General features: G+C 34.3%; 2 protein-coding genes across 3 annotated transcripts; both read right to left on the bottom strand.

The window, feature by feature from the left end:
- Window positions 1-659: 659 nt before the first annotated feature.
- Window positions 660-5,663, bottom strand: LOC7470572 (protein MODIFIED TRANSPORT TO THE VACUOLE 1). Of its 2 annotated transcripts, none has more exons than XM_024606252.2 (5): window positions 5,201-5,663; window positions 4,347-5,099; window positions 3,900-4,055; window positions 2,281-3,240; window positions 660-1,505 (listed from the first exon to the last, which is right to left on the bottom strand). In XM_024606252.2, the coding sequence occupies exons 1-5, from the start codon at window positions 5,405-5,407 to the stop codon at window positions 1,464-1,466; spliced, it is 2,118 nt and encodes a 705-aa protein (XP_024462020.1). In that variant the 5' UTR covers window positions 5,408-5,663; the 3' UTR covers window positions 660-1,463. The 2 variants fall into 2 exon arrangements, with proteins under 2 accessions (XP_024462020.1, XP_024462025.1); XM_024606257.2 differs by having other exon boundaries at window positions 660-939.
- A 4,537-nt stretch (window positions 5,664-10,200) lies between these two features.
- LOC7475087 (tRNase Z TRZ3, mitochondrial) lies at window positions 10,201-17,669 on the bottom strand. Its single transcript, XM_024590742.2, has 12 exons — window positions 17,200-17,669; window positions 16,973-17,062; window positions 15,783-15,827; window positions 15,564-15,618; window positions 15,328-15,371; window positions 14,874-15,251; window positions 14,433-14,701; window positions 14,196-14,343; window positions 14,057-14,107; window positions 11,803-12,206; window positions 11,042-11,705; window positions 10,201-10,595 (listed from the first exon to the last, which is right to left on the bottom strand). The coding sequence occupies exons 1-12, from the start codon at window positions 17,554-17,556 to the stop codon at window positions 10,275-10,277; spliced, it is 2,826 nt and encodes a 941-aa protein (XP_024446510.2). The 5' UTR covers window positions 17,557-17,669; the 3' UTR covers window positions 10,201-10,274.
- Window positions 17,670-25,351: the final 7,682 nt, after the last annotated feature.

Below are 25,351 nucleotides of genomic sequence, written 5' to 3'. Positions count from 1 at the left end.
TTTTTAAAAAATAAAAAAACATCATTAGCATGTATTTCGGCACGAAAAGGTATTTGAAAAGCAACCACTACCACACTCCCAAACACTTAGCATCCTCGTTTTTCTTTTTCGTTGACTGGATGACCCCCCCCCCCCCCTCCCCCCCCTGGTGCCATGTTAACAAGAAGTTAGGCTAAGATTGTAGTGCTTGTTTTCTCTGCTCAAACGCCGCCTTCATCGGTGGACAAATTTTCCATGCCGCTAATGCTGGTTCGTCTTTGCTCTTACCCCCCAAGTAAACCCATCTATTTTTTTATTTTTTCATGACAAGTCCCCACGAATACTTGAGTCATGAATCAGGTAAATTAACTCGTGGGTTAATATATCAACCAGAGCTTTGATTATTTTTTTTAATTTTAAAAACCTTCTGCAATAACATTTTAATTATAAAAAAAAATTCATTTTTTTTCAGATAGCTAGTCGGCAGTTTGCGATCTTATAACTAAACCTTCAAGTTACAAATTATTAGATATTTTTATTTATTATATCATCATAATTTATATCATCACTATATAACTAAACTAATTATCCCGTAATTATACTAACAAGTAATTACTAACAATATTATGCAATTACGACTGAAGCACCTTGTCTCTTGGAAAGAAAAATAACATTCCTCGTCTCCTTAAAATAAAAATATATAATTATTCACGTACTATTAGTGGAATCATACAAAATTATCTAATGTTCATGTGATGTAGCTAATTGCTTTACAATTACGACAATCAAGTATAATCCATAACCCTGGCAAAAAGAGAGGAAGATGTTCTCACTAGCTTCAAATGCTTGCTCCAAGGGGAATCACATTGATGGCAGTGTTGAATTAGATCCAAAGGCCTAAAGCTGGAACCCATGTGTATAGAAAGCAGGGAGCAAGGCAGGTGTCTGCTATTTTGCCATCTGAAAAAAGGCTGTTAAATTTTGCAGGGCAACAGTTGATCGTAGAGTTCTATTTTCTGCTTCAGACAGCAAGAAGAACATTCTGGTAGTAAAACATAGTTGCAACAGATGGCTTTAAAGGCCGCAGAAGGCAAGAGGAACATGCTGTCTATTATTGATTTCTTCATTCAAACACTGGTACTACAAGCATTGTGGTGGAGGTGGGGAAATAAACAACACCAGCAGAAAAACACTTTACAGGTCTATTGACCCCCCCAAAAAAAAAAGAAAAAAAAAACCATACAATTGATTCTTGATCACTGAAACACTTCTCTTCCTTGATATATCAAATACAGAAATCTACTCCCGGGGTCTCCCCGCACCGCACCTTCATCACTTGCGACAATCCTATTTTCATGGAAACATGGCACCATACTGATAGCCCTTTATTTTCAAAGAATGTAAAACTGTTTCAACCTTAAATAAACAAACCCAACCTGAGGGGGAAGGACATCCTTCAAGGTCAAGAATGCAATCACAAAAATCTAGGCCACTCTCTTTGGATCACGTGCTGCTGCAACATGGTCCTACAATGCATACAAGATGCATATTATTGTCGATGCAGCAACCTTGAAATACTTTTTGAATATGCTAATTCATCGTTTGTGACACCAGCAAAAAAAATCACAATTGCACCGCAAGGGATCAAATTTCAAGAAAGGACTTTTCAGGACAGGAAAGCCCATGATGCATCATAAAGCCTATACCTAGGGCAGAGAAACTGAACTGGTGTTCATCTCCAAACAAATAGGTTGGAAGAAGAAAAAAAATTGGATTGGTTTTCCAGCAAGAAGGACAAGGACAATAATAGAAAATACATAATAACTGCATCACCATGGTCAGTTTGTAAAAGTCTTCATGGATGTTGAAAAATTAAAAACCATAAAATAGACCATGCAATCCTGCTGAAAGCAGAAAATATCACATTGAAGCTATAAAGAAAAATTTTCTGAGAACCTTGAAACTGATGAGCGAGAAGGTGGCATCCATGCAAACCTTGAAACTGACCACAATACCAGAGAAAAGAATAAACTGACCACAATATCAGGGATGGATGTGGGGTAGACACTTGGATTATCATATAACCTTGTAAAGCATTTTGAGGCCAATCATACACCATGTTCTTAAGACGACTACTGAAACTAATTCAAAAAATCTTAAATAACCAACACAAAAGAATAAAAAAGCAATAGTCTTCTACAACCACTTCAACTAATAAACATGGAGAACCACATGATTTATAAAAATAAAGGAAATTTAAATAAAGCACTACCAAAGATTAAGTGCAGAACTCAAACTTACTGAGATAAAATCAAATGCTCTGGTATCTTCTTTTTTAGAGCTGTTCATTGTTGAAGTAGGAGCCTGATTTGGGAAGTTCGATTGGAATATGTCAGGAAGTGCAGAAGAATATCCACCTCCATCAGTCCCCGAAGCATGACTAACACCAGCATTTTGCACATTTAGGTTACTTAGATGTTGAATGTTGGACATTGTTGCAAGAAATTGCTGTTGTGCAAGAAAATTCCCCATGGCAGCATAATTTATCGGCTGAGAATGAAAAGCTGGGTTCAACATTATGCCAGGATGCATATTATATGGCACGGTACCGGAAGGATGTAGTGGGTTTACATTTATCCCAGTCGCTGACAAGCCAAGCGAGCCATTCAAAGCATCATTTGTGACCTGATGGCTTGGATTACTGGTTAAATCCGAGAAGAGACTTTCTGAGAACACTGCCGGAGAGGTTACTTGCAGCTTCGAGACATTATCATTAATGGACATGCTCGCCATTAAGCCACTAACACCTGTTTCACTATTTTCTTGCCCCTTCAAAAATTCAGAATTTGACCCAAAGATATCAAATAGCTCGGGTCCATTTTCATTGGCAGGCATATGGTTCTCATCAGCACCTGGTTTATCATCAAAAGTCATCCCAGAAAAGAGATCATCCCCATGCTCCCTACCCTCACTAGTGTGAAATGAAACATCTGCAAAGGGATCTTCATTTTTCTGCTCCTCCCCGGTACTAACACCCGTGCCAACACCATCTCCAAATAGATCATCAATTAAAGGGGTTGTTGATGTCATAGGGTTCACTATATGTTGTTCACTTTGCTTCTTTATAGAATCATCTGTCCCAAAGAAATCATCTGAATCTCCAGTGTCCATTAAGTCAGGCATCTGGACATGAGCTGTCTCAGCCTTTACTGAATTACCTACCATGTTACCAAGTGATTCCCCACCCAAAAGGCTTAGCACCTGTCCAACAAAGCCATAATATCAGCAATCAAATGCAGCCCCTTGAACTCAGAAATGAATCTCTATTTCACATACAGTTTCTCTCATCACAACAGCGGTATGAGTTCATAAAAGAAGTAAATTCTTAGCCTATCTAATAAAACAAAACTTGAGCTGATGATATAGAGGCGGAGCAAAAATGGCAGAACAACTAAGATTTGTGTAACCTTACCAGAATCGTTACGTGAAATACATCAAAGTAAAGGATTTTTACCAAGAAGTCAAAAGGAATACCGAGTATAATTAAACTAAAAGTGGGCATACTTGATTTTCTCCTAAAAAAGAACACCATCCTCAACTAGTCATTCCTGAAGGAAGTTGAATATGAACTTTATACGAAGGAAATCCTCATTGTTAACATCTAATACCTCTCAATCATAAAAGGTATCCAATTCTTTATTACTTGCAATTTAGTCATCATGTCTTTATTACTTGGAATTTAGTCACCATGTCAAGACCTTGTCACAATTACAGCAATTTTTATAAGATCATCAACAGAACTACATATCATCTAGATACCTCATTCTATGCTCCATTAATCACGGTTAACCTCCCTGCCTGGAGCAGAAATGAAAAGCAAAACAGCCAGAATTCAAAAACACTTACAAAAGATAAACTACCTTGTTAGCCTTTTCCCTGAGAGAGTTTTGGGGAGATTCAGAACATCTCACAACAGAATCTTTATTTTCGCTAAAATATGAATATACAATTGAAAATTGTTCATCATCCTTTCTCCTCAGAATTGACTCAAGTAGGCACACAGCTTTCATGCGAGCCTGAAAAACAAAAATTCCCGGGAAGTTTTTTTTTTTTTTATCAGAAAGAGATACATTATAAGAAAATAAGCAGTTCATTAAAAACTCTCCAAGAAACAAAAATAATAAATACTGCAAAACAAATTGTACGCAAAGACAATCAAGAAATAAATAGAAACTTTAACCACTATAAAACAAACGACAATTTTAAGCAATAAGGGAAAAGGAGTTCATGTATGTGCGCTGGTGGTGTTTGGGAAAGAGTAATATCATTTCACATCATTAAAAATAGGCAAACATAAGAAATCATGCCTGCCACACAGGAGATTGAAGCTTGGATTCAAGGGCATGACTTAGAGCCAATACATTCAACTTTGCTGCCTCCTCTAGAAAAGCTTGAATGGCATCACGGGTAGGTTGTAGCCGCACACCACCAGATGTCACTATGGTCTCTAACAACTTCTCCTCGCGAGTCTTACTCTCTGTATAGCGTGAGCTGGAGTCCTCCTTTTTTGTTTCTGCATTCATTACTCTCGAGTCGTGGCCCCAAGGTCCCGTGGCCACATTCTTAGAAACTCCAGAACTACCCTGAGCTTCATTGTTCAACTGAACTGGTTGATATCTATCCGAGGAGTCATTTTCTATGGTCAATGACCGATGAAGATTTGGGCTCTTGTAGCTCCCATTATCATTCTTTCTTAACGAATGACTTTGTGTTAGGCTAGTAATTCCCTGCTTGATAGACGCACTACCAAGACCAACTACCTCGGTAAGGAACGATTTTTTATCTTCATATGGCATATCAAAATTCGTATTCCCAAAACCTTGTATTCGTTTGTTAAGATTTTCAGCAGGAGCAGCTGGCTTACCATTCTCCTCGGAAAAAATAGCAGAGATAGTCTCATGAGCTGTATCCCTCACTGCTTTGTTAAGGGCATCCCCCTTCAAAGAATCCATCTGACCCTTGTAATGAAACAACTGACGCACAGCAGCAGAATGTCTTTGCATTTCCCTTCTGAACTCTCCACCAGACTTTCCCACAGCATATTTTATCAATCTCAACGCCTGCGCACAATTCAACCATAAAAAAAGGTGCGAGTTTACGAAATTAATCCTAAATGGCTCATTAAATAACAAAATGAAGATCTGAGAAGAGAAGGGAGTACCTTTTGTTTAACAACGGGACTCTTGTGGTCAAGCCTCTTGAGTATAAAGTCGGAGACCTCTTTGACAATAGTAACATGAGAAGACCTCAAGAGCTCACAAATCTCTTCCAATTTGTAAACAGGAGTGACTTTGTCTTCATCAGATGTTGCTCCATCGATCATCCTCGATCTCCAGTACGATTCCACCGCTCTCCTGCTCGAATCCATCTCTCCTCCAAACCCTAAATCTACTTGAATTACAGAGAAATCGAGGATCGGAGATCGAATACGCGAATTTGGGATTGAGAAATGGACGTGATTAATATATTTAAGTTAATTAGGGTTTTCCTTTTTTAGAGAGAGAGAGAGAGAGCTCTAGATCGCAGGGCGGGGGGTCGAAATGTGTAGGGAGAAAAGAAGAAGCTGGTAAAGGTTCTTGAAATAAAAAAATAAAATAAAATAAAAAAAGCCCGAGTCAGATAAGTAGGGGTGACTCGCCGACGTGTTTGCTTAATTTTGGTTGGTCCTGTGCAGGTGACACGAATATTATAGTGGTTTGGGCTGCGCCACCCGCGCAGATTTTTTTTTTTTTTAATTATTGTTGGTGTTTTTATTCTTACATATATATATATATTATTTTTTAATTTTTGGACTTATTCTGTTTTGTTCAGGTTTTAAAAGCCCAAGGCACAAAAACTTCAGTTACTTTTTTTTTAATGGAGGAAGATGGGATTTGAGAGGAAACACTTTTCTTTCACGAAAAGTAAACAAATTTAATTTTTAATAAGATACTTTTCAACGAATGTCTCGTCCATTGAAATTTTCCAAACGTGATTATTTTGGACAGAATTAATTTGTCTTTTACTTATTAAAATTGAATTGATGGGTAATTTTCCTTTTTAATTTTAAAGGAGGCTAGTGATAAGTTACTTCTGTCAAATATTATTCGAAATAATGTATTTTATTTTTTAGTTTAACTTTTCAATAATAAAATTTTTTTTTATTTAATGTTATCCTTAATATTAAATTGTTTTGGGAAGGGTGCTCTATTTTTTTATATTAAATACAAAACTCGTAGTTTTATAGTTTTTAAAATTTTAATTTTTAACAATATATTTTTTAAAAGTGTGACTTCGTAACTTTTTTATTTTTTTATAAATTTATCTTAATCTCATGACTTAGATCATGAGTTTAACAAGTTAATTTTGATTGACTGGAGTTATTTTTTTTTTGTTTTTTCTAATTGATTTCATCATTTAACAATAAATTTATAGAAAATTAGTTTTCATAAGTGTTTTTCAATATTTTTTCTATAGAATTATTTTGATCTTATGACCCGGATCGCAGGTTTAGCAAGTTGACTCTATTTATTTTTTTGGTCTTTCTTAACTTGAGTAATTTTTTAATTAAGCTTCATATTTTTTTTAATTTTTTTCATAGAATTATCTTGATCTCATGACCTAAGTCGTAGATTTGAGAGGTTGACGCGAGTTGACCTTGTTCATTTTTTTTTAATAAATTATATTCTTAAAACAATTACCCTCGAACAACTCAACCTTCTTTTTTTATTTATTTTTTTTCAATTTTATATTTCAATATGAGGTTGTTTGTGAATTGTTTTTCTCAAATTCAACCTTCAACATTAGATTTTTTTGAAATAGAGTTTTGTAATTTTTTTATTTGTTTTTTATGAAGTTACCTCAGTCTTATGATCCATGTCGCGAGTTTTACAAATTACTCTAGGTTAACTTGGGTTGATTTTTTTGTTCTTTTTTTAATTGATTTTTTTTATTTCATCCTTTAACATTGAGCTGGTTGGGAATTGAGTTTCATAATTTTTTTAATTTGCTTTCTATAGGGTTATCTTGATCTCATGATCAGGGTTACGAGTTTAGCAGGTTAACCAAGGTTGACTCGTGTAGTTTTTTTATTTTTTTTAATTTTATTTTTATTTTATTTTTATCCTTTAATATTGAGTTGATTAGGAATTGGACTTCACAATTAATTTTAATTTGCTTTGTATAAGGTTATCATAATCTCATAATCTGAGTCGTAGACTTGACAGATTAATCTAGGTTGATCAAATATATCATCCAATATGTTAACGTATTAATATTTTAAAAAGATATCCAATATGTATCATATTTTGAATTTATTATTAAAAATATTTATTAGAATACATGTTAGCAATGCTTGAATATTTATTTTATATTATAAGAAAAAAAGATCGTAACACAACAGGTAGCGTTGAAGGTACATTCATTCATTCATTAATTTATTATGAATGAGTATTTTTTATCTCAGGATTACATAGTATTAGAAGGGAAAAAAAATAAGAGGCATCATCACAATATTGTGATCCAATACATAAAATAATATGGATTAGAATAGTAAAATGATGTTTCTGTTTTTTTTTAAAAAAAAACTAACAAAACTTGTTATTGGGAGTAAAATTGTCTTTTTCATGAGATCAATTGAATATTATCAAATTGATTGTGGACAAATTGGTTTGTACATTTTTTTTCACACAAAAATGACTTTGATACACTTAAAAGTAGAAAAAAAATATATAGCTTTTTTCCAAGAGTTTTTCTATATTTTTCAATATTCTTTGCACAATAAAATTACATTAATACCTTTAAAAGCAAAAAAAACATTTATTGAACTTGCAAAGAGAGGTTTTTTTTATCTTATTATTTTTTCAACATAGTAAAATGACAAAATTAACCTTAAAATAAAAAAAAAATCTAAGGCTAGTGTCCAAGGGCGTTTTCATCATTTCTTATGATTTTTTCCATAATATCCAGGTTCACTTAAATGTTGTTTGTTAATTTAAAAATACAAATATTATTAAAAACAAAAAATTTGTTGACATATGCGAGGTCATCTAACCATTAAATATCGCCTTCTACAGTGGTATTGGAATCATCAAGGTGGCCCATTCATGATCTGGCAATGCATGTGATCAACAAATCTTTAATTTGTTGACCTTTAGGTCATATATATAATAACAATAATATGAAAGTTGAAGAATTAGTTCAGAATAAACTTTAAACTTGTTTTATATGAAAAATACATCAACAAGCATGCATAAAGTCCAAGAAGAAAGTAAAATAAAGACTTAGTTTAAATATTTATTTTAGTGCTCAAAATATAAATTTTTATATCTTACTTGATAGCACAAATTAAAATGAATGTACACACTTTACTTTTCATGTATTTAAAAGGATTGATAAAAGGGTTCTAAAAATTCATTCAAGATTAAAACTAATAAATTTGAAATTCTACATTAACCAATCAACAGTTTGGTGATACCAAATGAATCAACAGTTCGTTTGTTTATCTATAATGAACACCTAAGAATTATACAGGAATCGGTCGATCGATTAACTTGACTAATTTGAACCAATCGACTGTTTCGGTCGTCAGTGGATCTATAACAACTAGTTTTTGCTAGAAACATATAAATAGCTTCTTCAATTGTAAAATTAAAAAGAGAATCCAAACATATATTATAAACAAGTTATTTTAAAAGCAAAAGCACTTTAAAATTATCAATCCTTAATTATACTTATATTTATACATTGAAACCTATATAATCTTGCACAAGAGTATACATTATCATTCTTACAACACTTAAATACTTTTTATCCATTAAATGCTATCTAGTGAGATATACAAATACTTATATTTTTAATTGTAAAATCCACCTATTGAGAGAGTAATTCCGGGATAAAATTACATTTGTAAACCCTCGAGAAAAACTTTTGGTATTGGTGAGGTATTGTCACCAAGAAAAAATCTTGAAGAGTGAATATTTTCAAGTGGTGTGAAAAAAAGCTTGGTGCGGATTCATCAAGTGTCAATTGTATCCTTTGATTTGGACTAGTGAAAGAATATAATTCTCAACAGTTTGGTACTTAAAGTGTGGATGTAAACTTGCCGAATCACGTTAAAAATTAAGTTTTTAATTTCTCTCTCTTATATTGTATTTTAAACACTTTAATTATATTGTTGGTTATTGTGTTTAATTGAATTAAATTGCATTATTTGTTAATATTTAAGATATTTTTCTGGGTTTGCTTGTTTTTTTCTTTCTTAATTTTTTTTTTAATTTTATCGTTTAACATTTATTTAATTGGAGATTGAGCTTCTTTAATTTTTTTTTAATTTGATTTCTGTTAGATTTTTCAGTTATTCTAAAAATGACTTGGGTTATCTCGCCCCTTAACATCATGATGTTTACTAATTAAGCTTTATAATTTTATTCAATTTATTTTTATTTTTAATGGGATTACCTCGGTATCACAACCAAGTCATAGGTTTTGCATGTTGACCTGGGTGAAATCAAGTCGAGTTCTTTTAACTTTTTTTGAATTATATTTTATCTCTTTAATTTTATCTTTTAATATTTTCTTTACTGTAAATTGAGCTTTGATTTTTTCTCATTTTACTTTTTATAAAGTTATCATGTTCTCATTTAATTTTTTTTCTTCGTTATTAAATAAGATCTTTTGAAATTTGAATTTAAAAAAATAATTTTTTTTAATTTCATCCTTTAATATTTGATTGATTGAAAACTAATCTTTATGTTTTTTTTTCTATGAGATTTTTTTAATTTTATATCCATAATCACAAATTAACTTGATTTGACTCGAGTTTTTTTTTTAAATAAAATAAATAATTTTTTTTATTTCCCTCTATTTTTATTTTTACAATAACATGAGTCGGTTTTTTTACTTCTTTTTGTTATGAGTTTTTTTTGGTTTATTTATCGTTGTATTTCTTTATTCATACTATTAAATCAATCAAGTTTATTAAAATTAATTAAATCAACAACCAAAGTATAGGGTTTATTTTTTTTAAAAAAAAAACATTTATATTAGCACAGCATAAAACAGGCCACCCATCTAGTTTTATCTGAATGCGTGCATCAAGGAAACCCATAAGTAAAAGCTTCGCAAACTAGTATCACAATTCTTCAAAAGAGGGAAATAAACAAAAGAAAATCATACTCCTAATGAAAGGGAAAAAGACAGCAAATTATTAAAGAAAAGGACCTGGCCAAGATCATAATTCAAATCCAATAAGAAACCTAATTAGCAACCGCACTTGCAGCATCTACAACATCATCTGATTCATCCACTACCATCTCATTTCTAAAGAGCATTTTAAGGTATGGAAGCACTCTAGGAAGCACAGGTAAATCTGCTATGTTTACACTCATCATATCAAAAGCAATGCATGTTTTATGCATATGTGTCTCATCAAATACAGGAATTTTTGGATATCTTTGGCTGAAGTGGGTGAGGATGATGCGGTATGCACCAGCCGAGTTTCCCACTTCTATGGCTTCCTCTGTTGTGCTGTGGTTTCTGGCTATAGCTTCCTCCACCAATGCATCCTCGAAAGTTGCCTGCATTATTATTATAGAACTAGCGGGGTCAATATGAATAAGTACTGGTGAGCTCAACACACTGCCAAGCTGCATAAGCACCTAGGGCTGTAAAGCAACTCTGTAATATAATTACATGGAAAGTATGTGAGCTCAACACACTGCCAAAAACTGAATAAGCACCTAGGGCTGTAAAGCAACCCTGTAATACAATTACATAGAAAGTATGTGTACAAAAAACATCCTCTGCCGTAATTTGTTAATAGTTTCTAAAACCTGTGTGTGCAGTCAGATTTACAAAATTCACACCCATTCTTTTCCTATTTTACTAATTCAATACTTCATCAAGTTGGCTAATAACCAATTATTTGATCACCTTTATCAAACTAATAGTGTTCTGAAAGATTAAGAATTCTCGACAAAAAAAATGATATATTAATCAAATACAAAAGAATCCGATAACTTGCCTCGTGTATGAGAATGGTTGCTCCACGAGATGCTTCTACCAGTTCTGGACAAGGCCTAGTATCACCTGAGTACACAATCTTCCAACCTGGTATCACTTTTCCGACGGTGTTGATTCTCTCCGCAGCCTTCAAGGCAATACCAAATGCCTGAGGGCAGTGAACAACAGGAAAACTAATCAAAGCCTCCAGCCCTGCTTCACTGAGCACCTCCTTCAATCTCTTTAGACTTGGAAAAACCATGCCATTATCAACTGGACTGCCAGGTCTCTTCCAATAACTCTGCATTCGGTTTCCTCTGGCAAACAAATTTGACTCAGTATTTAGAGTAGGATTTTTCATCTCTGCAAAATTATTTGGACTTCCTAGAGACAGGTCATCCTTTTTTGATTCGCTATCATCCTCAAAAGCAACCCATGAAGCTTCAGTGGTACTCCTACAATCAATAAACTGCATATCCAGGTCTTCTAGTCTTTGATATGCATCTAGAAATTTCTTGAGCTGCCAAGGCCCCACAACAAGTACAGGTTCATGGGTCATGCCTTTTAACAAGTCTCGTCGCAGAGCAAGTATTCTTGCTAATCCAGTATGGTGATCTGCATGAATATGAGAAATCCAAATGCATCTTAAATTTCTCACGGCATTATCAGCACCCTCCACACCATACCTGTCGTCAGAGTACACCAATCATAATAATTTAAACATGAAGAAAATAACTTACTTGCAATAAAGCAACATTTAATCATAATTTTTTACAGTGTTACCTTCTTTTTAGTTGTCCCAGGGTTCCTTCCCCGCAATCTAGGAGCAAACTTCCTTTGGAGAAGAGATTAATATAGATAGAAGTAACATTTCGGTATTTAGAAGGCTGAGATGATCCCGTCCCCAAAAGGACCACCTCCAGGTCATCTCTCCTTATATTTTCCAAGCAACTAGGAAGAGTATTCTCTTCCAACCATGGCTCTTCAGTAAAGACCTTATTACCCTGGATAGCATTTATGTCTGCTTCCAATCCTCCAGGTCCACTCCAAAACTTGCGCACATGTTTGGCAGCATCCACAATCTCTGGAATCTCAGTGAGCAACTCATTGATAATTTCTGAGGGAGCCATCAAACTTGGAATATTAGATTTGTCGAAGCCAAGATGAGCATGAGGACGCAAAGTGAACTGTTCAGCATAGAGATGCGCAGCAACCATGTTATAAAAAGGTAGTGGCATCTAACTTAAGTAATTATAAATGTAGATATAAAAAAAAAATTAATTTTAAACATTCATCAACTCACCCAATTTATGGACTAGAAAATTGGACAATAACCAAAAGCATTTATCAAACATCATAGGTGTTATTTGAGATGGCTTGAGAAGACATATTCAGACAAAAAGGACAAAGTTCTTGAAAAGTATGACACCACCAAATCATCTAGGATCACAGGTAAAAATAGAGGGGCAGTCAATATAGCCTTCAACTAGTTTACAGGCTCATAATATGCTGCGAGTCGGATCAAAACATTTTTTGAACATGAAAAAAATATCCAATCCACAATGAACTATCTGGCTTTGTTATTAAACCTAATCCAATGAGTTAACCTTAAAACCTCTCAATTTAACTTTATGCCTAATCCGAGTTTAAAATTAACTCGTGGAGGAGTTGCCTCGATGTAACCCAATCGACTTGACAAGTTCAAAAGCAACCTGAATTATCATTAAAAAACATGGTTTGATTTTAAAGAACATTTTAAGATGATATCTTTTTTATCAACCCTAGCTTCTCGTCTTAACACCCCAAACCCGCAACCTGGAGCATGAATTCCATTGGGTTTTACAACTTTATTTTTTTTAATTAATTTTTACTTAATGATATGATAACAAAAATAAACACTCACAAAATTAAGCATTAATCAAATACCATGATGTTTGTTTAACACTGCGATAACCTCATAAAAAGCAAACTAAAACAAATTATGAAAACCAATTTAAAATTAACAAAATATTAAAGGATGAAATTGAAAAAAAAAATCAATCAAAAGAAAAAAAAAGAGTAAAGATGGAATTATAAAAAAAGGAAAAGGAAAAAAAAGGGGTAACTCCTTCCATGTTCCACCCATTCTTTTAGTTTTTATCTAGTTTACTGAGAAGCGTTATGCTGTGGGTTGGACCAAAAAAAATTAACATAAAAAATGTAAATGCCATAGGAAACTTTTTGACATTGTTATTAAATCTTGCTCAACGAGTCAACTTTGAAACCTCCAAACCTGACTCCTTGCCCAGTCTGAGTTTCAATTAAATAATAGGAGTTGCCTTGGCGTGACCCTGTCAATTTAACAGATTCAAAGATAACTTGTGGTTGGTAAAAACGTGATTTTGCTTTAAAAAAAATCAAGATGATATTTTTTTTTTAATATTGAGATGGCGACATATTGGATTGACTCGGGCTTCGCAGCTTCATCTACCAAACTCATGACCAGAGTCATGAACTCCACCAGGTTTACTAACTCTATTTTTTAAAACTATTTTTTACTTAATTATATGGTAAAAAAATAGACGTTTACAAAATTGAACACCAACTAAATGTTAGGATATTATAAAAAAAGAACCAACATGAAAAAAAAATGAAACTAAAAAGGGACCAAATTGGAAAAAAGAATAAAAAAGGAGGGGCACATGCTTCATTGTTCATATATTTCACCATAGTTTGTAGTATAATATAATTCTCAAAACATCATCTCCAAAGTAATTGCTTGGTTATAAAGTTTAAGTCACTCAATCTAGTTGGACATGGAACACAAAAACTACATGAAACTTGGAATTGGATATGAAATGTGGTTGGTAATATAAAGTATAAACTCAAACTTTTACCACTGCATGGATTCAATGCACATGTTTGATGAAAATAACCAGAAAGCCTTTGCATTATGTTAGGAAGATGAAAAGGAAAGCCTTTTGATTTAGCAAACAGTGAATCGCATTCTCAAACATCAAACCACAAGGCTTTTGCAAAATGAAAAGGTTGTTCTTACCTTAAGAAGATTCTCAGCTGATGTGTTTTCACACAACTTTGAGACACAACCCTGGCTCGTGGAAAGAAAACCAGCAATTTAGTTGAAATAAAACATTTCCAAACAATAATCATCAACTACAAAGAATGTCTAAACAAACCTCGCCTGAAAGAATTGAGTCTGGTCTTGAGTTGTTAAGATGTGTGAGCGACCAAAATCCGGGAGCTGGAAAGAACTGAGGACACAAGTAATTAAGTCGTGCTGCAATTCTTGCACTGGATTTTAGAATAGGAATTTCCACATTCTTCCTGCAAAGAACAAGAATGCCCAAAAAGAACTGTTCAGTGCACAGACAGGGGACATCTTTCTTTGGAGGAACCAGTGACAAATCACTCACATTTCATGTCCTGCCATAATGTGCTGGGCTGAACCAAATTTCTTCATCCACTTCTGATAAGTGGGGCTGCTTGTTACAGAAGCAGGACTTAGATGAATGATGCAATTCACAGTCTTACCACTTTGTGTTGGGTTACCTGAGAAATCCACATAGTAATTGTTGAGAGATTCCATAGATAACAATTCCTGCACATGAGATTCTGTAGGGCAGTCAACAAGTAATACAATGGGACCAGGAACAGAAGGGTCCATCACATCACTAGGATGAACCTGAAACAAAACAAAATATACATGTCAAAACATGGAGCAAGCAGCAGTATAGGAGCACACAATAAATACACATGCCAAAACATGGATCAAGCAGCACTCTAGGTACTGTGACAGCAATTAGGCAGTCACAGTTTTTCTTTTCTTTTCTTTTATCCTTGACTGAGGAACCCACCATTATACTTTGGAGGTCGGACATCACTGATCTTCCTGATTGCAATTCCCTATATTTCGGCCCAGGTTTCAGACCAAGAGCTTTAGCTTTTTCTGGGTCAAATTTGCCCATAATCTCTCGCAACTCACAAAGATATATCACAGACATATCTCCAGGCTTTAGAGCAGATCCTTGTGACTGGCTTGGTCGTAAGAGAATAGCTGATATTTTGACAACCTCATCATTAATAAGAACAATGGGGTCTATAAACTTATTTGCATCTACCAGACCAACATTATCGGAACCAAAGCTCTTTGTGTGAACCATGGCAGCATGGGGAATGAAAGACTTCATTGCATCAACCAAATACTTGAGATCTGATGGACCCCATATGTTAACCTTCACAAAAACATAAACTGCACTTTAAAATATAATAGACAAAAAATTATGGGAAAAAAGTCAATTTAATACTTACTGACATTCCTTCTTCTCCCATGCCAGCCAAAGTTAACAGCAAACCTGTTAGGAAACTTTAACACTTAGAATTTAGGGGCTGTAGCATTGGTGCATCATAAATGTCCAGCCAGGTATCAGTAAAAATTGGTTCTTGAAGATACATCAAGATTTTATGCATTTTTTAGTTATGAATTACAGTCATAAGCATAAGAATTTGCAAGTACAATGTGGCAGCTGAGCTATAAAGACACAAACCTGGAATTCCACCAGCTGTTTCTGAGCAGACACGAGAGAGAAATATGTGATCTATCTGAAAAAGATTAATAAATAAAAATATCATCTGACATAGAGAGAACATTCACCTATTGAACACAAATGAAACTCAGGAAGGTCATATTAACATGTGCTTATGAATGTCTGTGCATGTATAAATAAACTCATAAGCATCTAAATATCTTTTGAGCTATCGCATACCTTCGATAGTTTAATCTTATGCTCCGTGCAGAATCGTTGCAATCCCTGAAATAATAGTCGCAGGATGAGTGAATAAATCCAATTGCTATGCATCAATCTCCTCACAAGAATCAAGGCATAAAAAATATTTTACTTCCTCCATAAAATGAGATTATCATCTTAGAATGGCTTGAATATTAAAGAGGGACATTAGACAATGCTTTGCTGTTAGCTTTCCAAAGTTAGTGGTGAATTAAAACTAAAAGGTGAAGTTGCTCTAAAGCTATGTTTATTGAAAGAATAGCATAACTGACATTTAAAACCATAATGTCATTAGAGTTTTAGATCCAATACTCATTTGGAGTGAAGTGATTCCATTTTGGACTATCTAAAACATCTGATAGTTATAGTCCACTGTCTCACTTGCTTAAATTCAGCTATTTGATGATTCAATATATTGCAACTACATACATAAACAATGAAACAAAGGATAGCATGCATCCTAAGTTCCCATTTCAGTCCCTAAGATTTTTGACAAATAGAAAGGTGGCAAAAATCATAAGAGAAAAAAAAAGGACAAACTTCAACAAAAGATCACAATCTCATTGAGAACATGTTAGTGGCAAAAACATAAAGGAAATCCCATTGATAACCTCTTTAATCAGTGAAGTTCACAATAAGGATGCTCGTATTCTCATTTGATTGCATGAAGTACCCACATGTTGCTAGTATGTTATTATAAAAATTACACAAAAGACTCATTGATAGAATTATCAATATGAATTATTCAGTCAGGAAGAAAGGCCAGATAGATCCATCGCCTATGATGCTGACAGTCTCCAGTTCTAAACTCACTAATGATGAAAATATACAGCTAAGACATAACAACTTCCTTTTCTAGTTATGTAGAGCTGAGACCAAGAATTCATCACCTGGAAGAACAGGCGAGTTAGTTTCATATAGCATTTCTACAAAATATATCATAGTACAGGGATAACAGTTAGCTAGAAAACAAGGTTTTACCAGATAAAAGCAAATTGGACATAGGATTTACAACCAATCCTAAACTATCTAAATCCCGTAGGAAGCGAAACAATCCTGAACATGGGGACTATTCTTCTTCAATAACGACAATTCGGTTTGTAAAAACAAATTGATACTTAAAACATGAAAAAAAGAAGTTTCTGACATTACTGCAGCAATGGAATTACCTCTCCAGCATTAAAAATAAACCTTTGCTTGTCAAAGAAGAGCAGGACAGAAGGTGAAGTATCCTGAGTGTCCATTCCAGTCCCAAGAATCTGGAAAATGGAAGAACATCCTCCATAAATAAAGTAATTCAAACTAAAATATATCCATGAAACTGAAATAAAGACTCCTTGTATTTACTTAAATTCTTCAATGAAACAAGAAAGCCCCACAAAGCCAAAAGAGTTACCTGCACATAAGAAATAGTATTGATAGGATTGAGCTTTCTGACTTTCAACTGTAAATTCCTTTTAGGATTATCTCTACCCTCAGCCCTTTTTTTATTAAACCCAAAATTCTCCTTGCCACTCTCGTCCATTGACTGCCCTTTGTCTCTATCTCTGGTCTCTCTAGACGTAGTTTTGCTTCTGCTTCTGAAATTAAGAGACGGGTGGTTTGGCGTGGTACGGTGTCGTCGTTTTGGATAAGGAGAAGAAGAAGAGAGGATGGTGAGTAGAGAATAAGGTCTGTGTTTAGAAGAGAAGGGGAAACGGAGAGTGGGATTTAGAGGGGAGAGGAGGAGGCGCAGATTTGAGATGTGGGACATTTGTATTTCTGTGTTTTTGTAGGGCTACTATTATATAGGGAGGGAGATTTGATGAAGGGTTTTAGTAGTTTAGAGCAAGGAGGAGGGAGTTTCGAGGGTGTCTGCTTTTTCCGGGGGGGGGTGGGGGCGGGGCGTGTTGGGGCGCGGGGCATTATTTATAAAATATTCACAAAATATTTTACTTTTAATATTCATTATTAAAAATTTAACTATTTTAAAAAAATAATTAAAATTTTTTTGGTTAAAATTAATAATATTATAATAACTTTAGTTATAAAAACTGAATAGACTTGGTGGATGAATCTAGAACTGAGCAACCCAATTATTTAATAATAAGATATATCCTATTTATAAAATATACACAAAATATTTTACTTTTAATATTTATTATTAAAAATTTAACTATTTTAAAAAACTAATTAGATATTTTTTTTCACTCTAGTGTTAAAATTAATAATATTATAATAACTCTAGTTATGAAACCTAGATAGACTTGGTAGGTCGACCTGGGACCGAACAACCCAAGGTCTAGACTAATCCAAATTTAAAAAAAAATATAGAGAAATGATAGATCCGGATTAATCTGGTAAAAAACTTGGGCTAACCTACAACCTCTACAACCTAGGGTAAAACCCAATCAAAACCTAAATAAAAAAACTTGACTTTTTTTTGGATTTTATTTTATCAAAACAATATTGTTTTGATTTTTTTAAAAATTAAATTGACCCTCTCAGCATGTGATCTAAGCTTTGCTCTAGGTTGACCTCTAGTCAGGTTTTATAATTATAATAATAATCAATTTTATCCTCACATATATTAATCGAACAAGTTTAAAATTAAAAGTTTTTTTTACAAGAATATTTTAGAAATAAAAAATAATAAATATTTTCTATGAAGACATGTCTCATCCATAGTTATAAAACCCCACTCGAAAGTCAACCCGGGATAAGGTATGAGTCACTAGTCGACTTGAGTTTATCCAATCTTTTTTTTAATAAATGTCATTTCTACAATATAACTCAAAATCATGGCCAAATTTAAAACCCAACCTCCTATAACATCATAGTTTTTAGGTAAATGTTTCTCTTTATCCTTTATCAGCCCCTGTTTTGGTATTAGCCTCCCTTCACTCCTCAATCTATTTCTTTTAGTTTTACTTCTTGTTTCAAGTGGCAATGCATGTAATCTCTCACATATCTAATTTGTGTGCTCTCTATTAGAACAACTTTAAACTTGTAAATCTCATCCCATACAATCTTGACTCTCTTCTTCGTTCCTCACAGTGCACTACCAGAAAACCGGAGAAAACCAACGAAATTACCGACGGAACAATTCCATCGGTAATAATTACCGACGGACATAATTCCGTCTCCAAATCTGTCGGTATATACCGACAGCCTAAATCCGTCGGAGAAACGGTAGGTATATACCAACGAACTATTTCTGTCGGTATATACCGACTGTTTCGCCGACGGGGTATACAGTTTGTCTGGAAATATGCAATGGCGTGGTGACGTTCGACGCTTTTACCGACGGAATGATCGAGGGATTCAAACTGAGATAGCCGTACAGTGACGTGGCACTGTCACCGACGGAATCACCGATGGAATCACCGACGGATTCATTTCGTCGGTGATTCCATCGAAAAAAACCATTATATACCAACCCATCTGCCAACACTCTCTTCCTCTGTTTCTCCTTCTTCTTCTTTCCCATCCCACCTCTCCCCTCCCAAACTGCAGCCAACCTCCCTCCCATCCCAACTCTCAACTATTCTCAACACGAGCACTCAAGTTAATTTCTTATATCTTGTACGTGGTCACAATATCCGTTTTTTGTAGATTTTATCATTTTTTTGTAAGTAAATCTATCCTTTTTAGTTTTAATATTTAATTGTGAATTTTATTGTTGTAGTACGTATATGTTGTATTTTGTTAACGTTTGTACTTGTTTAATTGTTATTTTTCAAAGAAACTTGTAGTATGAATGTATAATTTTGTAGTTGTTATAGTTTGTTTTAGATTTTGTCAAATTATATTTGTTTGTAAATTGTTGAAATTTTGTTTGAATTACAACGAATTAAATGTGTCATTGTGATGAAATAAATAATTAATAGCTTGTTTAACGAGTCTTGTTTAATTGTTATCAATTCTATTTTGAAGTTGTGATTTCTGTAAATTTATATATGTATAAATTAATTTGTATGTATGAACGTTGATAGTTGATAATTGATAATGAATATTTAACATAAGTGTTGTTTTAGTTTGTTGGATAATGTCGGGGAAAACCAATATTTTTGTTATGTTTTATAGAGGTTCAATAGAAGTCATGGATGATTGTTCATGGATGTATCGGGACTCACCCCAAGGATTGCGGAAGATGGAGTATTGCAACGGTGTCCAGGGTTTTATTAATTTCGCAACATCTATTTCGAGGAATTTTACTGATGGCGGTATTAGGTGTCCATGCAGGAAGTGTAAAAATTTAAAGTTTCTGCATCAAGATGTTGTAACGATGCATCTTCTAACCAAAGGGTTCATGGAATATTACCTGTGTTGGTATGCTCACGGAGAACTATTTGTTCCTGATGAGAGCAGGAAGAACAGGTGGTTGGGTCAACTTCTAGTGCTAGCAACATGTATAAAGTTGGAAATGAGAACAGTAATCCTTACAGGAATATGGTTATGGATGCAATGAGAATGAGTGAAGGTAATGTCAGGGAATGTCCAATAATAGAAGAAGAACCTAATGCAAATGCAGCAAGGTTTTTTGATCTGTTGAGAGATTCTGACGAACCATTATGAGATGGCTGCACGAACCACAGTAAATTATCAGCCGTAGCACAGGTGTTCACCATCAAGTCAGATCACGGGTTGAGTGAGGCCGGTTATGACAAGATTATTGAATGGGCGAGAAACATTTTACCTGAAGAGAACAGGCTGAAAGAGAACTTCTATGCTGCCAAGTCCATGATGAAACCTCTCGATTTAGGATACCAGAAAATTGATATATGCCCTAACTTCTGCATGTTATACTACCTTGAAAATGCTGAGATGACCGAGTGCATGACATGCAGGCATTCCCGTTACAAACCTAGAACTGGTAGAGGGAAGACTCTCGTGGCATATAAAAAACTTAGATACTTCCCAATCACACCTAGACTGTAGAGGTTATTCATGTCACCAAGGACTGCTGAGCATATGACATGGCACCAATCACACCATGCGGTTGATGGAGTGATGGTTCATCCTTCTGACGGTGAAGCCTGTAAACATTTTAATAGTATGCATCCTCACTTTTCAGCTGAATCAAGGAACGTGCGTCTTGGGTTGTGTACAGACGAATTCAACCCATTCGGGTCATTTGCTGCTCCTTATTCTTGTTGGCCGGTCATACTGACGGTTTATAACTTGCCACCGGGGATGTGTATGAGGCCGGAGTTCATGTTTTTATCTATGGTCATACCAGGTCCGAGTAGTCCGGGTCGGAATATAGATGTTTGTCTTCGTCCGTTGATTGATGAGTTGATGCAGTTGTGGTCCTCTAGAGCTTTGACCTATGACATCTCGAGGAAACAAAATTTTGTTACGAGAGCGGCTTTGATGTGGACTATTAATGATTTCCCAGCTTATAGAATGGATTCTGGTTGGAGCACGCATGGAAAGCTAGCGTGTCCATACTGTATGGAGAACAACAAGGCATTCACGCTAACAAACGGGGGTAAAGCTTCTTTTTTTGACTGTCACCGTCGTTTCTTGCCACATAACCACAGGTACAGAAAGAACAGAAAGGATTTCTTTGTTAGCAGAGTTGAAAATGATGTTGCACCCCCGCGTCTTTCCGGTGAAGAATTGTTTGATGTTGTGTCAGAGTACGGTGAAATTGTGTTTGGTCTCCAATCAGGTAAGCAGAAGTTTTCTGATTTTGGTTTAACCCATAATTGGGTGAAGCGAAGTATGTTTTGGGAGCTTCCTTATTGGAAGATCAATCTTCTCTGCCATAACCTTGACGTCATGCACATTGAAAAGAACGTGTTTGAGAACATTGTCAACACTGTCATGGATGTGAAGGGGAAGACAAAGGACAACATCAAGGCTAGATTGGATGTAGCGCTGTTCTGTAACCGTAAAAATATGGAGTTGGTTTCTGATGGGTCACGGGTCGCAAAACCAAGAGCAAGCTTCGTGCTAGAGAAAAACGCACAACTACTAGTCTACAAATGGCTTAAGAGTCTGCGTTTTTCCGATGGACATGCCTCGAACATATCAAGGCTGGTTAATACGGAGGAATGCAGATTATATGGAATGAAGAGTCATGACTGCCATGTGTTTATGCAAATACTCATCCCATTAGCTTTTCGTGATTTGTTGCCAAAGGGGATATAGGATGCACTAACGGAGATTAGTCATTTCTTCAGAGATATATGCTCCAGCAAGTTGAATGTTGATCACATTGAAAGGCTTGAAAAAAATATCGTCGAGACAATATGCAAACTTGAGATGATATTCCCTCCATCATTTTTTGACTCAATGGAGCATCTACCCGTACATTTACCGTTTGAGGTAAAAGTTGGAGGACCGGTCCAGTACAGATGGATGTATCAATTCGAGAGGTTAGGTATTACAGTTGCTATGACATTTATAATTAAATGTTTTTATTTTTATTTTAATGTTTTTAATTGATATATATATATATATATATATATATATATGCAGGTACTTGTTTAATCTTAAAAAAAAGGTTAAGAACAAGGCGCATTTTGAGGCGTCAATATGTGAGGCGTATATTGTTGAGGAGATCTCAACATTTATCTCATACTATTTCAAACCTCATTTGAGAACGAGGATAAACCGTGTTCCATGACATGATGATGGTGGTGAAGTGCATTCAAGCGGGAACTTGTCAATATTCTCCAATCCTGGACGACCCACACCTAAAAATGTCGTGAGGGGAAGATATTTGTCTGAAATAGAGTTCAGACAAGCACACAATTATATCCTATTTAACTGTGATGAGCTGAGACCTTTTATTAAGTAAGTAGATGTTCGACTTAAACTTTGTCAAGAGTGTATTATTTATGTTTTGTGATATCATACACTCATATAATTTGAAACAATCTTGCAGGCAACATCGACGATACTTACTGTCCAATAACTCACAGCTGACCGAATCCCAGATCTTTCAATTACAAGATGAACAATTTGCCACATGGTTTAGAACACATGTAAGTCCTATCACAAACTCATTATCTCTTGTAATGTAATTAATTGTAGTCAATGTTACATAATATCCATTTATTGATTATTGTTGTATTTAATTTACAAGCTAGGTTTATCAAATGGGAGGTAGTGCTGCTATTTCACTGTATTTACTATGTCTGGGCCCTGAAAGAAAAGTCAAGTGCTATAACAGGTATTTTATCAATGGATATGTCTTTCATACTGAAGAATACGAGCATGGAAGAAAGGTATACAACAGCGGTGTTTGTATTAAGGGATCGACTTCTAGTGAGTTTAAAGTTAACTACTACGGTAGATTGGAAGAGGTCATCGAATTGCAATATCATAGCAAGCAAAATAGAGTGTTTTTATTCAAATGCTATTGGTATGACACAACTGACAGAGGAATCAGAGTAGATCCTCATTATGGTCTCGTTGAAATCAACTCAAAAGCTAGACACCGCAACGTAAACGACGTCTTTGTTTTCGCAAAGTAATGCCAACAAGTTTATTACACATACACCCCTTCCTTTAGAAAGGACCGATCAAGAGTTGATTGGTTATCCGTTTTAAAAACAAAACCCAAGGGTCGTGTCGATGTTGTTCAGGATGAGAACGAAGACACAAGTGTGATAGATGAAGTCTTTCAAGCTAGTGAGTTGGTTGAACCATACCGAGTTGCTCCGTCGATTGACTTAGAAGAAAATTCGAATTTTCGTGTTTTCAACGATTGTCTTGTTGATGTTGACGCAGAGGAGTTGAATGTTGTTCTGAGCTCTACTAGTGGAAAAAAGAATGTTGTTGAAGAAGATGATAACGAAATTGAAGAGTGCGATGAAGCTGATGATAACAATTCAATAGAGGACGAAGATGAAAATTCCGACTAACTAAACATGTTTTAAAGCCTTAATTTATAATCTAATAATTTGAAACATGAAATATTTATTCTTCTTTAATGGTCAACCCTTGTTATTGTGTTATGTGTGCTGTAAGATTGCAATTCAAGATTTTGTGACAGGGTTACATAAAAAAAAAGAGAAAAATTTTATGTTTTACCGACGGAATATAACCCGTCGGTATTTCACAGAGAGTTGAAAAAAATTAACGGGATTGTGCCACACTCACTGACGGCTTTACTGACGGAACATAACCCGTCGGTATTTTCACATAGAGTTGCAAACAAATTACAGGATTGTGCCACAATCACCAACGGTATACCGACGACGGTACCAGCGTCAAATACCGACGAATTTACGCACATCCCGAAGCGTACGCATGTCTGACACGTGTCCATCTGCACAAATACCGACGGAGTTTCCGACGGATCAAAAAGTCTGGCGGGATTTTCGAACTTTTTTTGGTGCGCATTTCAATTAATTTTCGACGGTATTACCGACGGAATTTAATGCCACCGACAACAATTAATTTCCGTCGGTAATACCGTCGGAAAAATTGCTATATATAACCCCCCATCCCCCCATTTGGTTCATTTTCTTCTCTGCTTTCGTTTCTCTTCTCCTCTCGGTTTATATTTAGCTTTTAGAAGGGATTTTATTGTTTTGGTGGTAGTTTTAAAAGGTATGTATTCTTTTTTCTTTATCTTTGTATTTTTTTTTATTTTAATTATGATTTTTTTTTTGGTGTTCTTTGTTTTGTGTATTGTTTGTAGATAAAATCTTAAATTCAACACACTATTAAGGTAAGCATTTTTTATTCCCAAATTTATTTTGAATTGATATAGTGTTTTTTAGTTTTGTGTATTGTTTGTTTTGTGTTTATGGTGTTTTGTGTAGTGTTTTTTAGTTTTTTAATTTTATTTATTAATTTTATGATATTATTGTTTGCATTGCTATAATTGTTATTGTTGAATTTATGTTAAAAATGTTGATTTATATATATATAATTACATTTAATTAGTTTATCTTAATTTAGGATATTATTGTTTGTATTGCTATAATTGTTATTGTTGAATTTATGTTAAAAATGTTAATTTATATATATAGAATTACATTTAATTAGTTTATCTTAATTTAGAATATTATTGTTTACATGTCATTGTTATTGCTTGTTATTACATTTTTATATTTATGTGTACACGTTAATTTCTATTTTGAGGTCCATTAGGGTTGATCGTGTTAGAAATGATATTGATTTAGTTACCTTTTGCTTTTGACCATGTAATTTTTTATAAATTAAGAGTCTTGTCTCCTAAAACTTGAAATGTAATATTAATCCGTAAATTTGAATGTATGACTTTAATCTAATGTTTGTAACTCTAAGTACCAATTTAACAATGAATGTTCATAGTTGAAATTGATTCTTTTACTTGAATATCATTATATGATGTTATTGAATAAAATGTTGTGTTGATGATGATGAGTTGGGTTGAGATCCATGATGATTGGATCGGGATGTGAAATAAAATTGGAAGTATAATATGATTTTGTCGATAACTTGGGACCCCCCAGTATAGGGGAGACTCTGTCGAATTTTTTTTAAAATAATCGAAGTTCATTATGTAATTATTCGTATAAATTTATGTAGATGCGTAGAATGAAATCTACAGCACGTCGTCA

The sequence above is a fragment of the Populus trichocarpa genome, chromosome 1 (genome assembly GCF_000002775.5).
Source record: "Populus trichocarpa isolate Nisqually-1 chromosome 1, P.trichocarpa_v4.1, whole genome shotgun sequence".
NCBI lineage: Eukaryota > Viridiplantae > Streptophyta > Magnoliopsida > Malpighiales > Salicaceae > Populus > Populus trichocarpa.
Note: the sequence above shows the minus strand (reverse complement) of the source record. Positions and strands in the feature narration are given on the sequence as shown.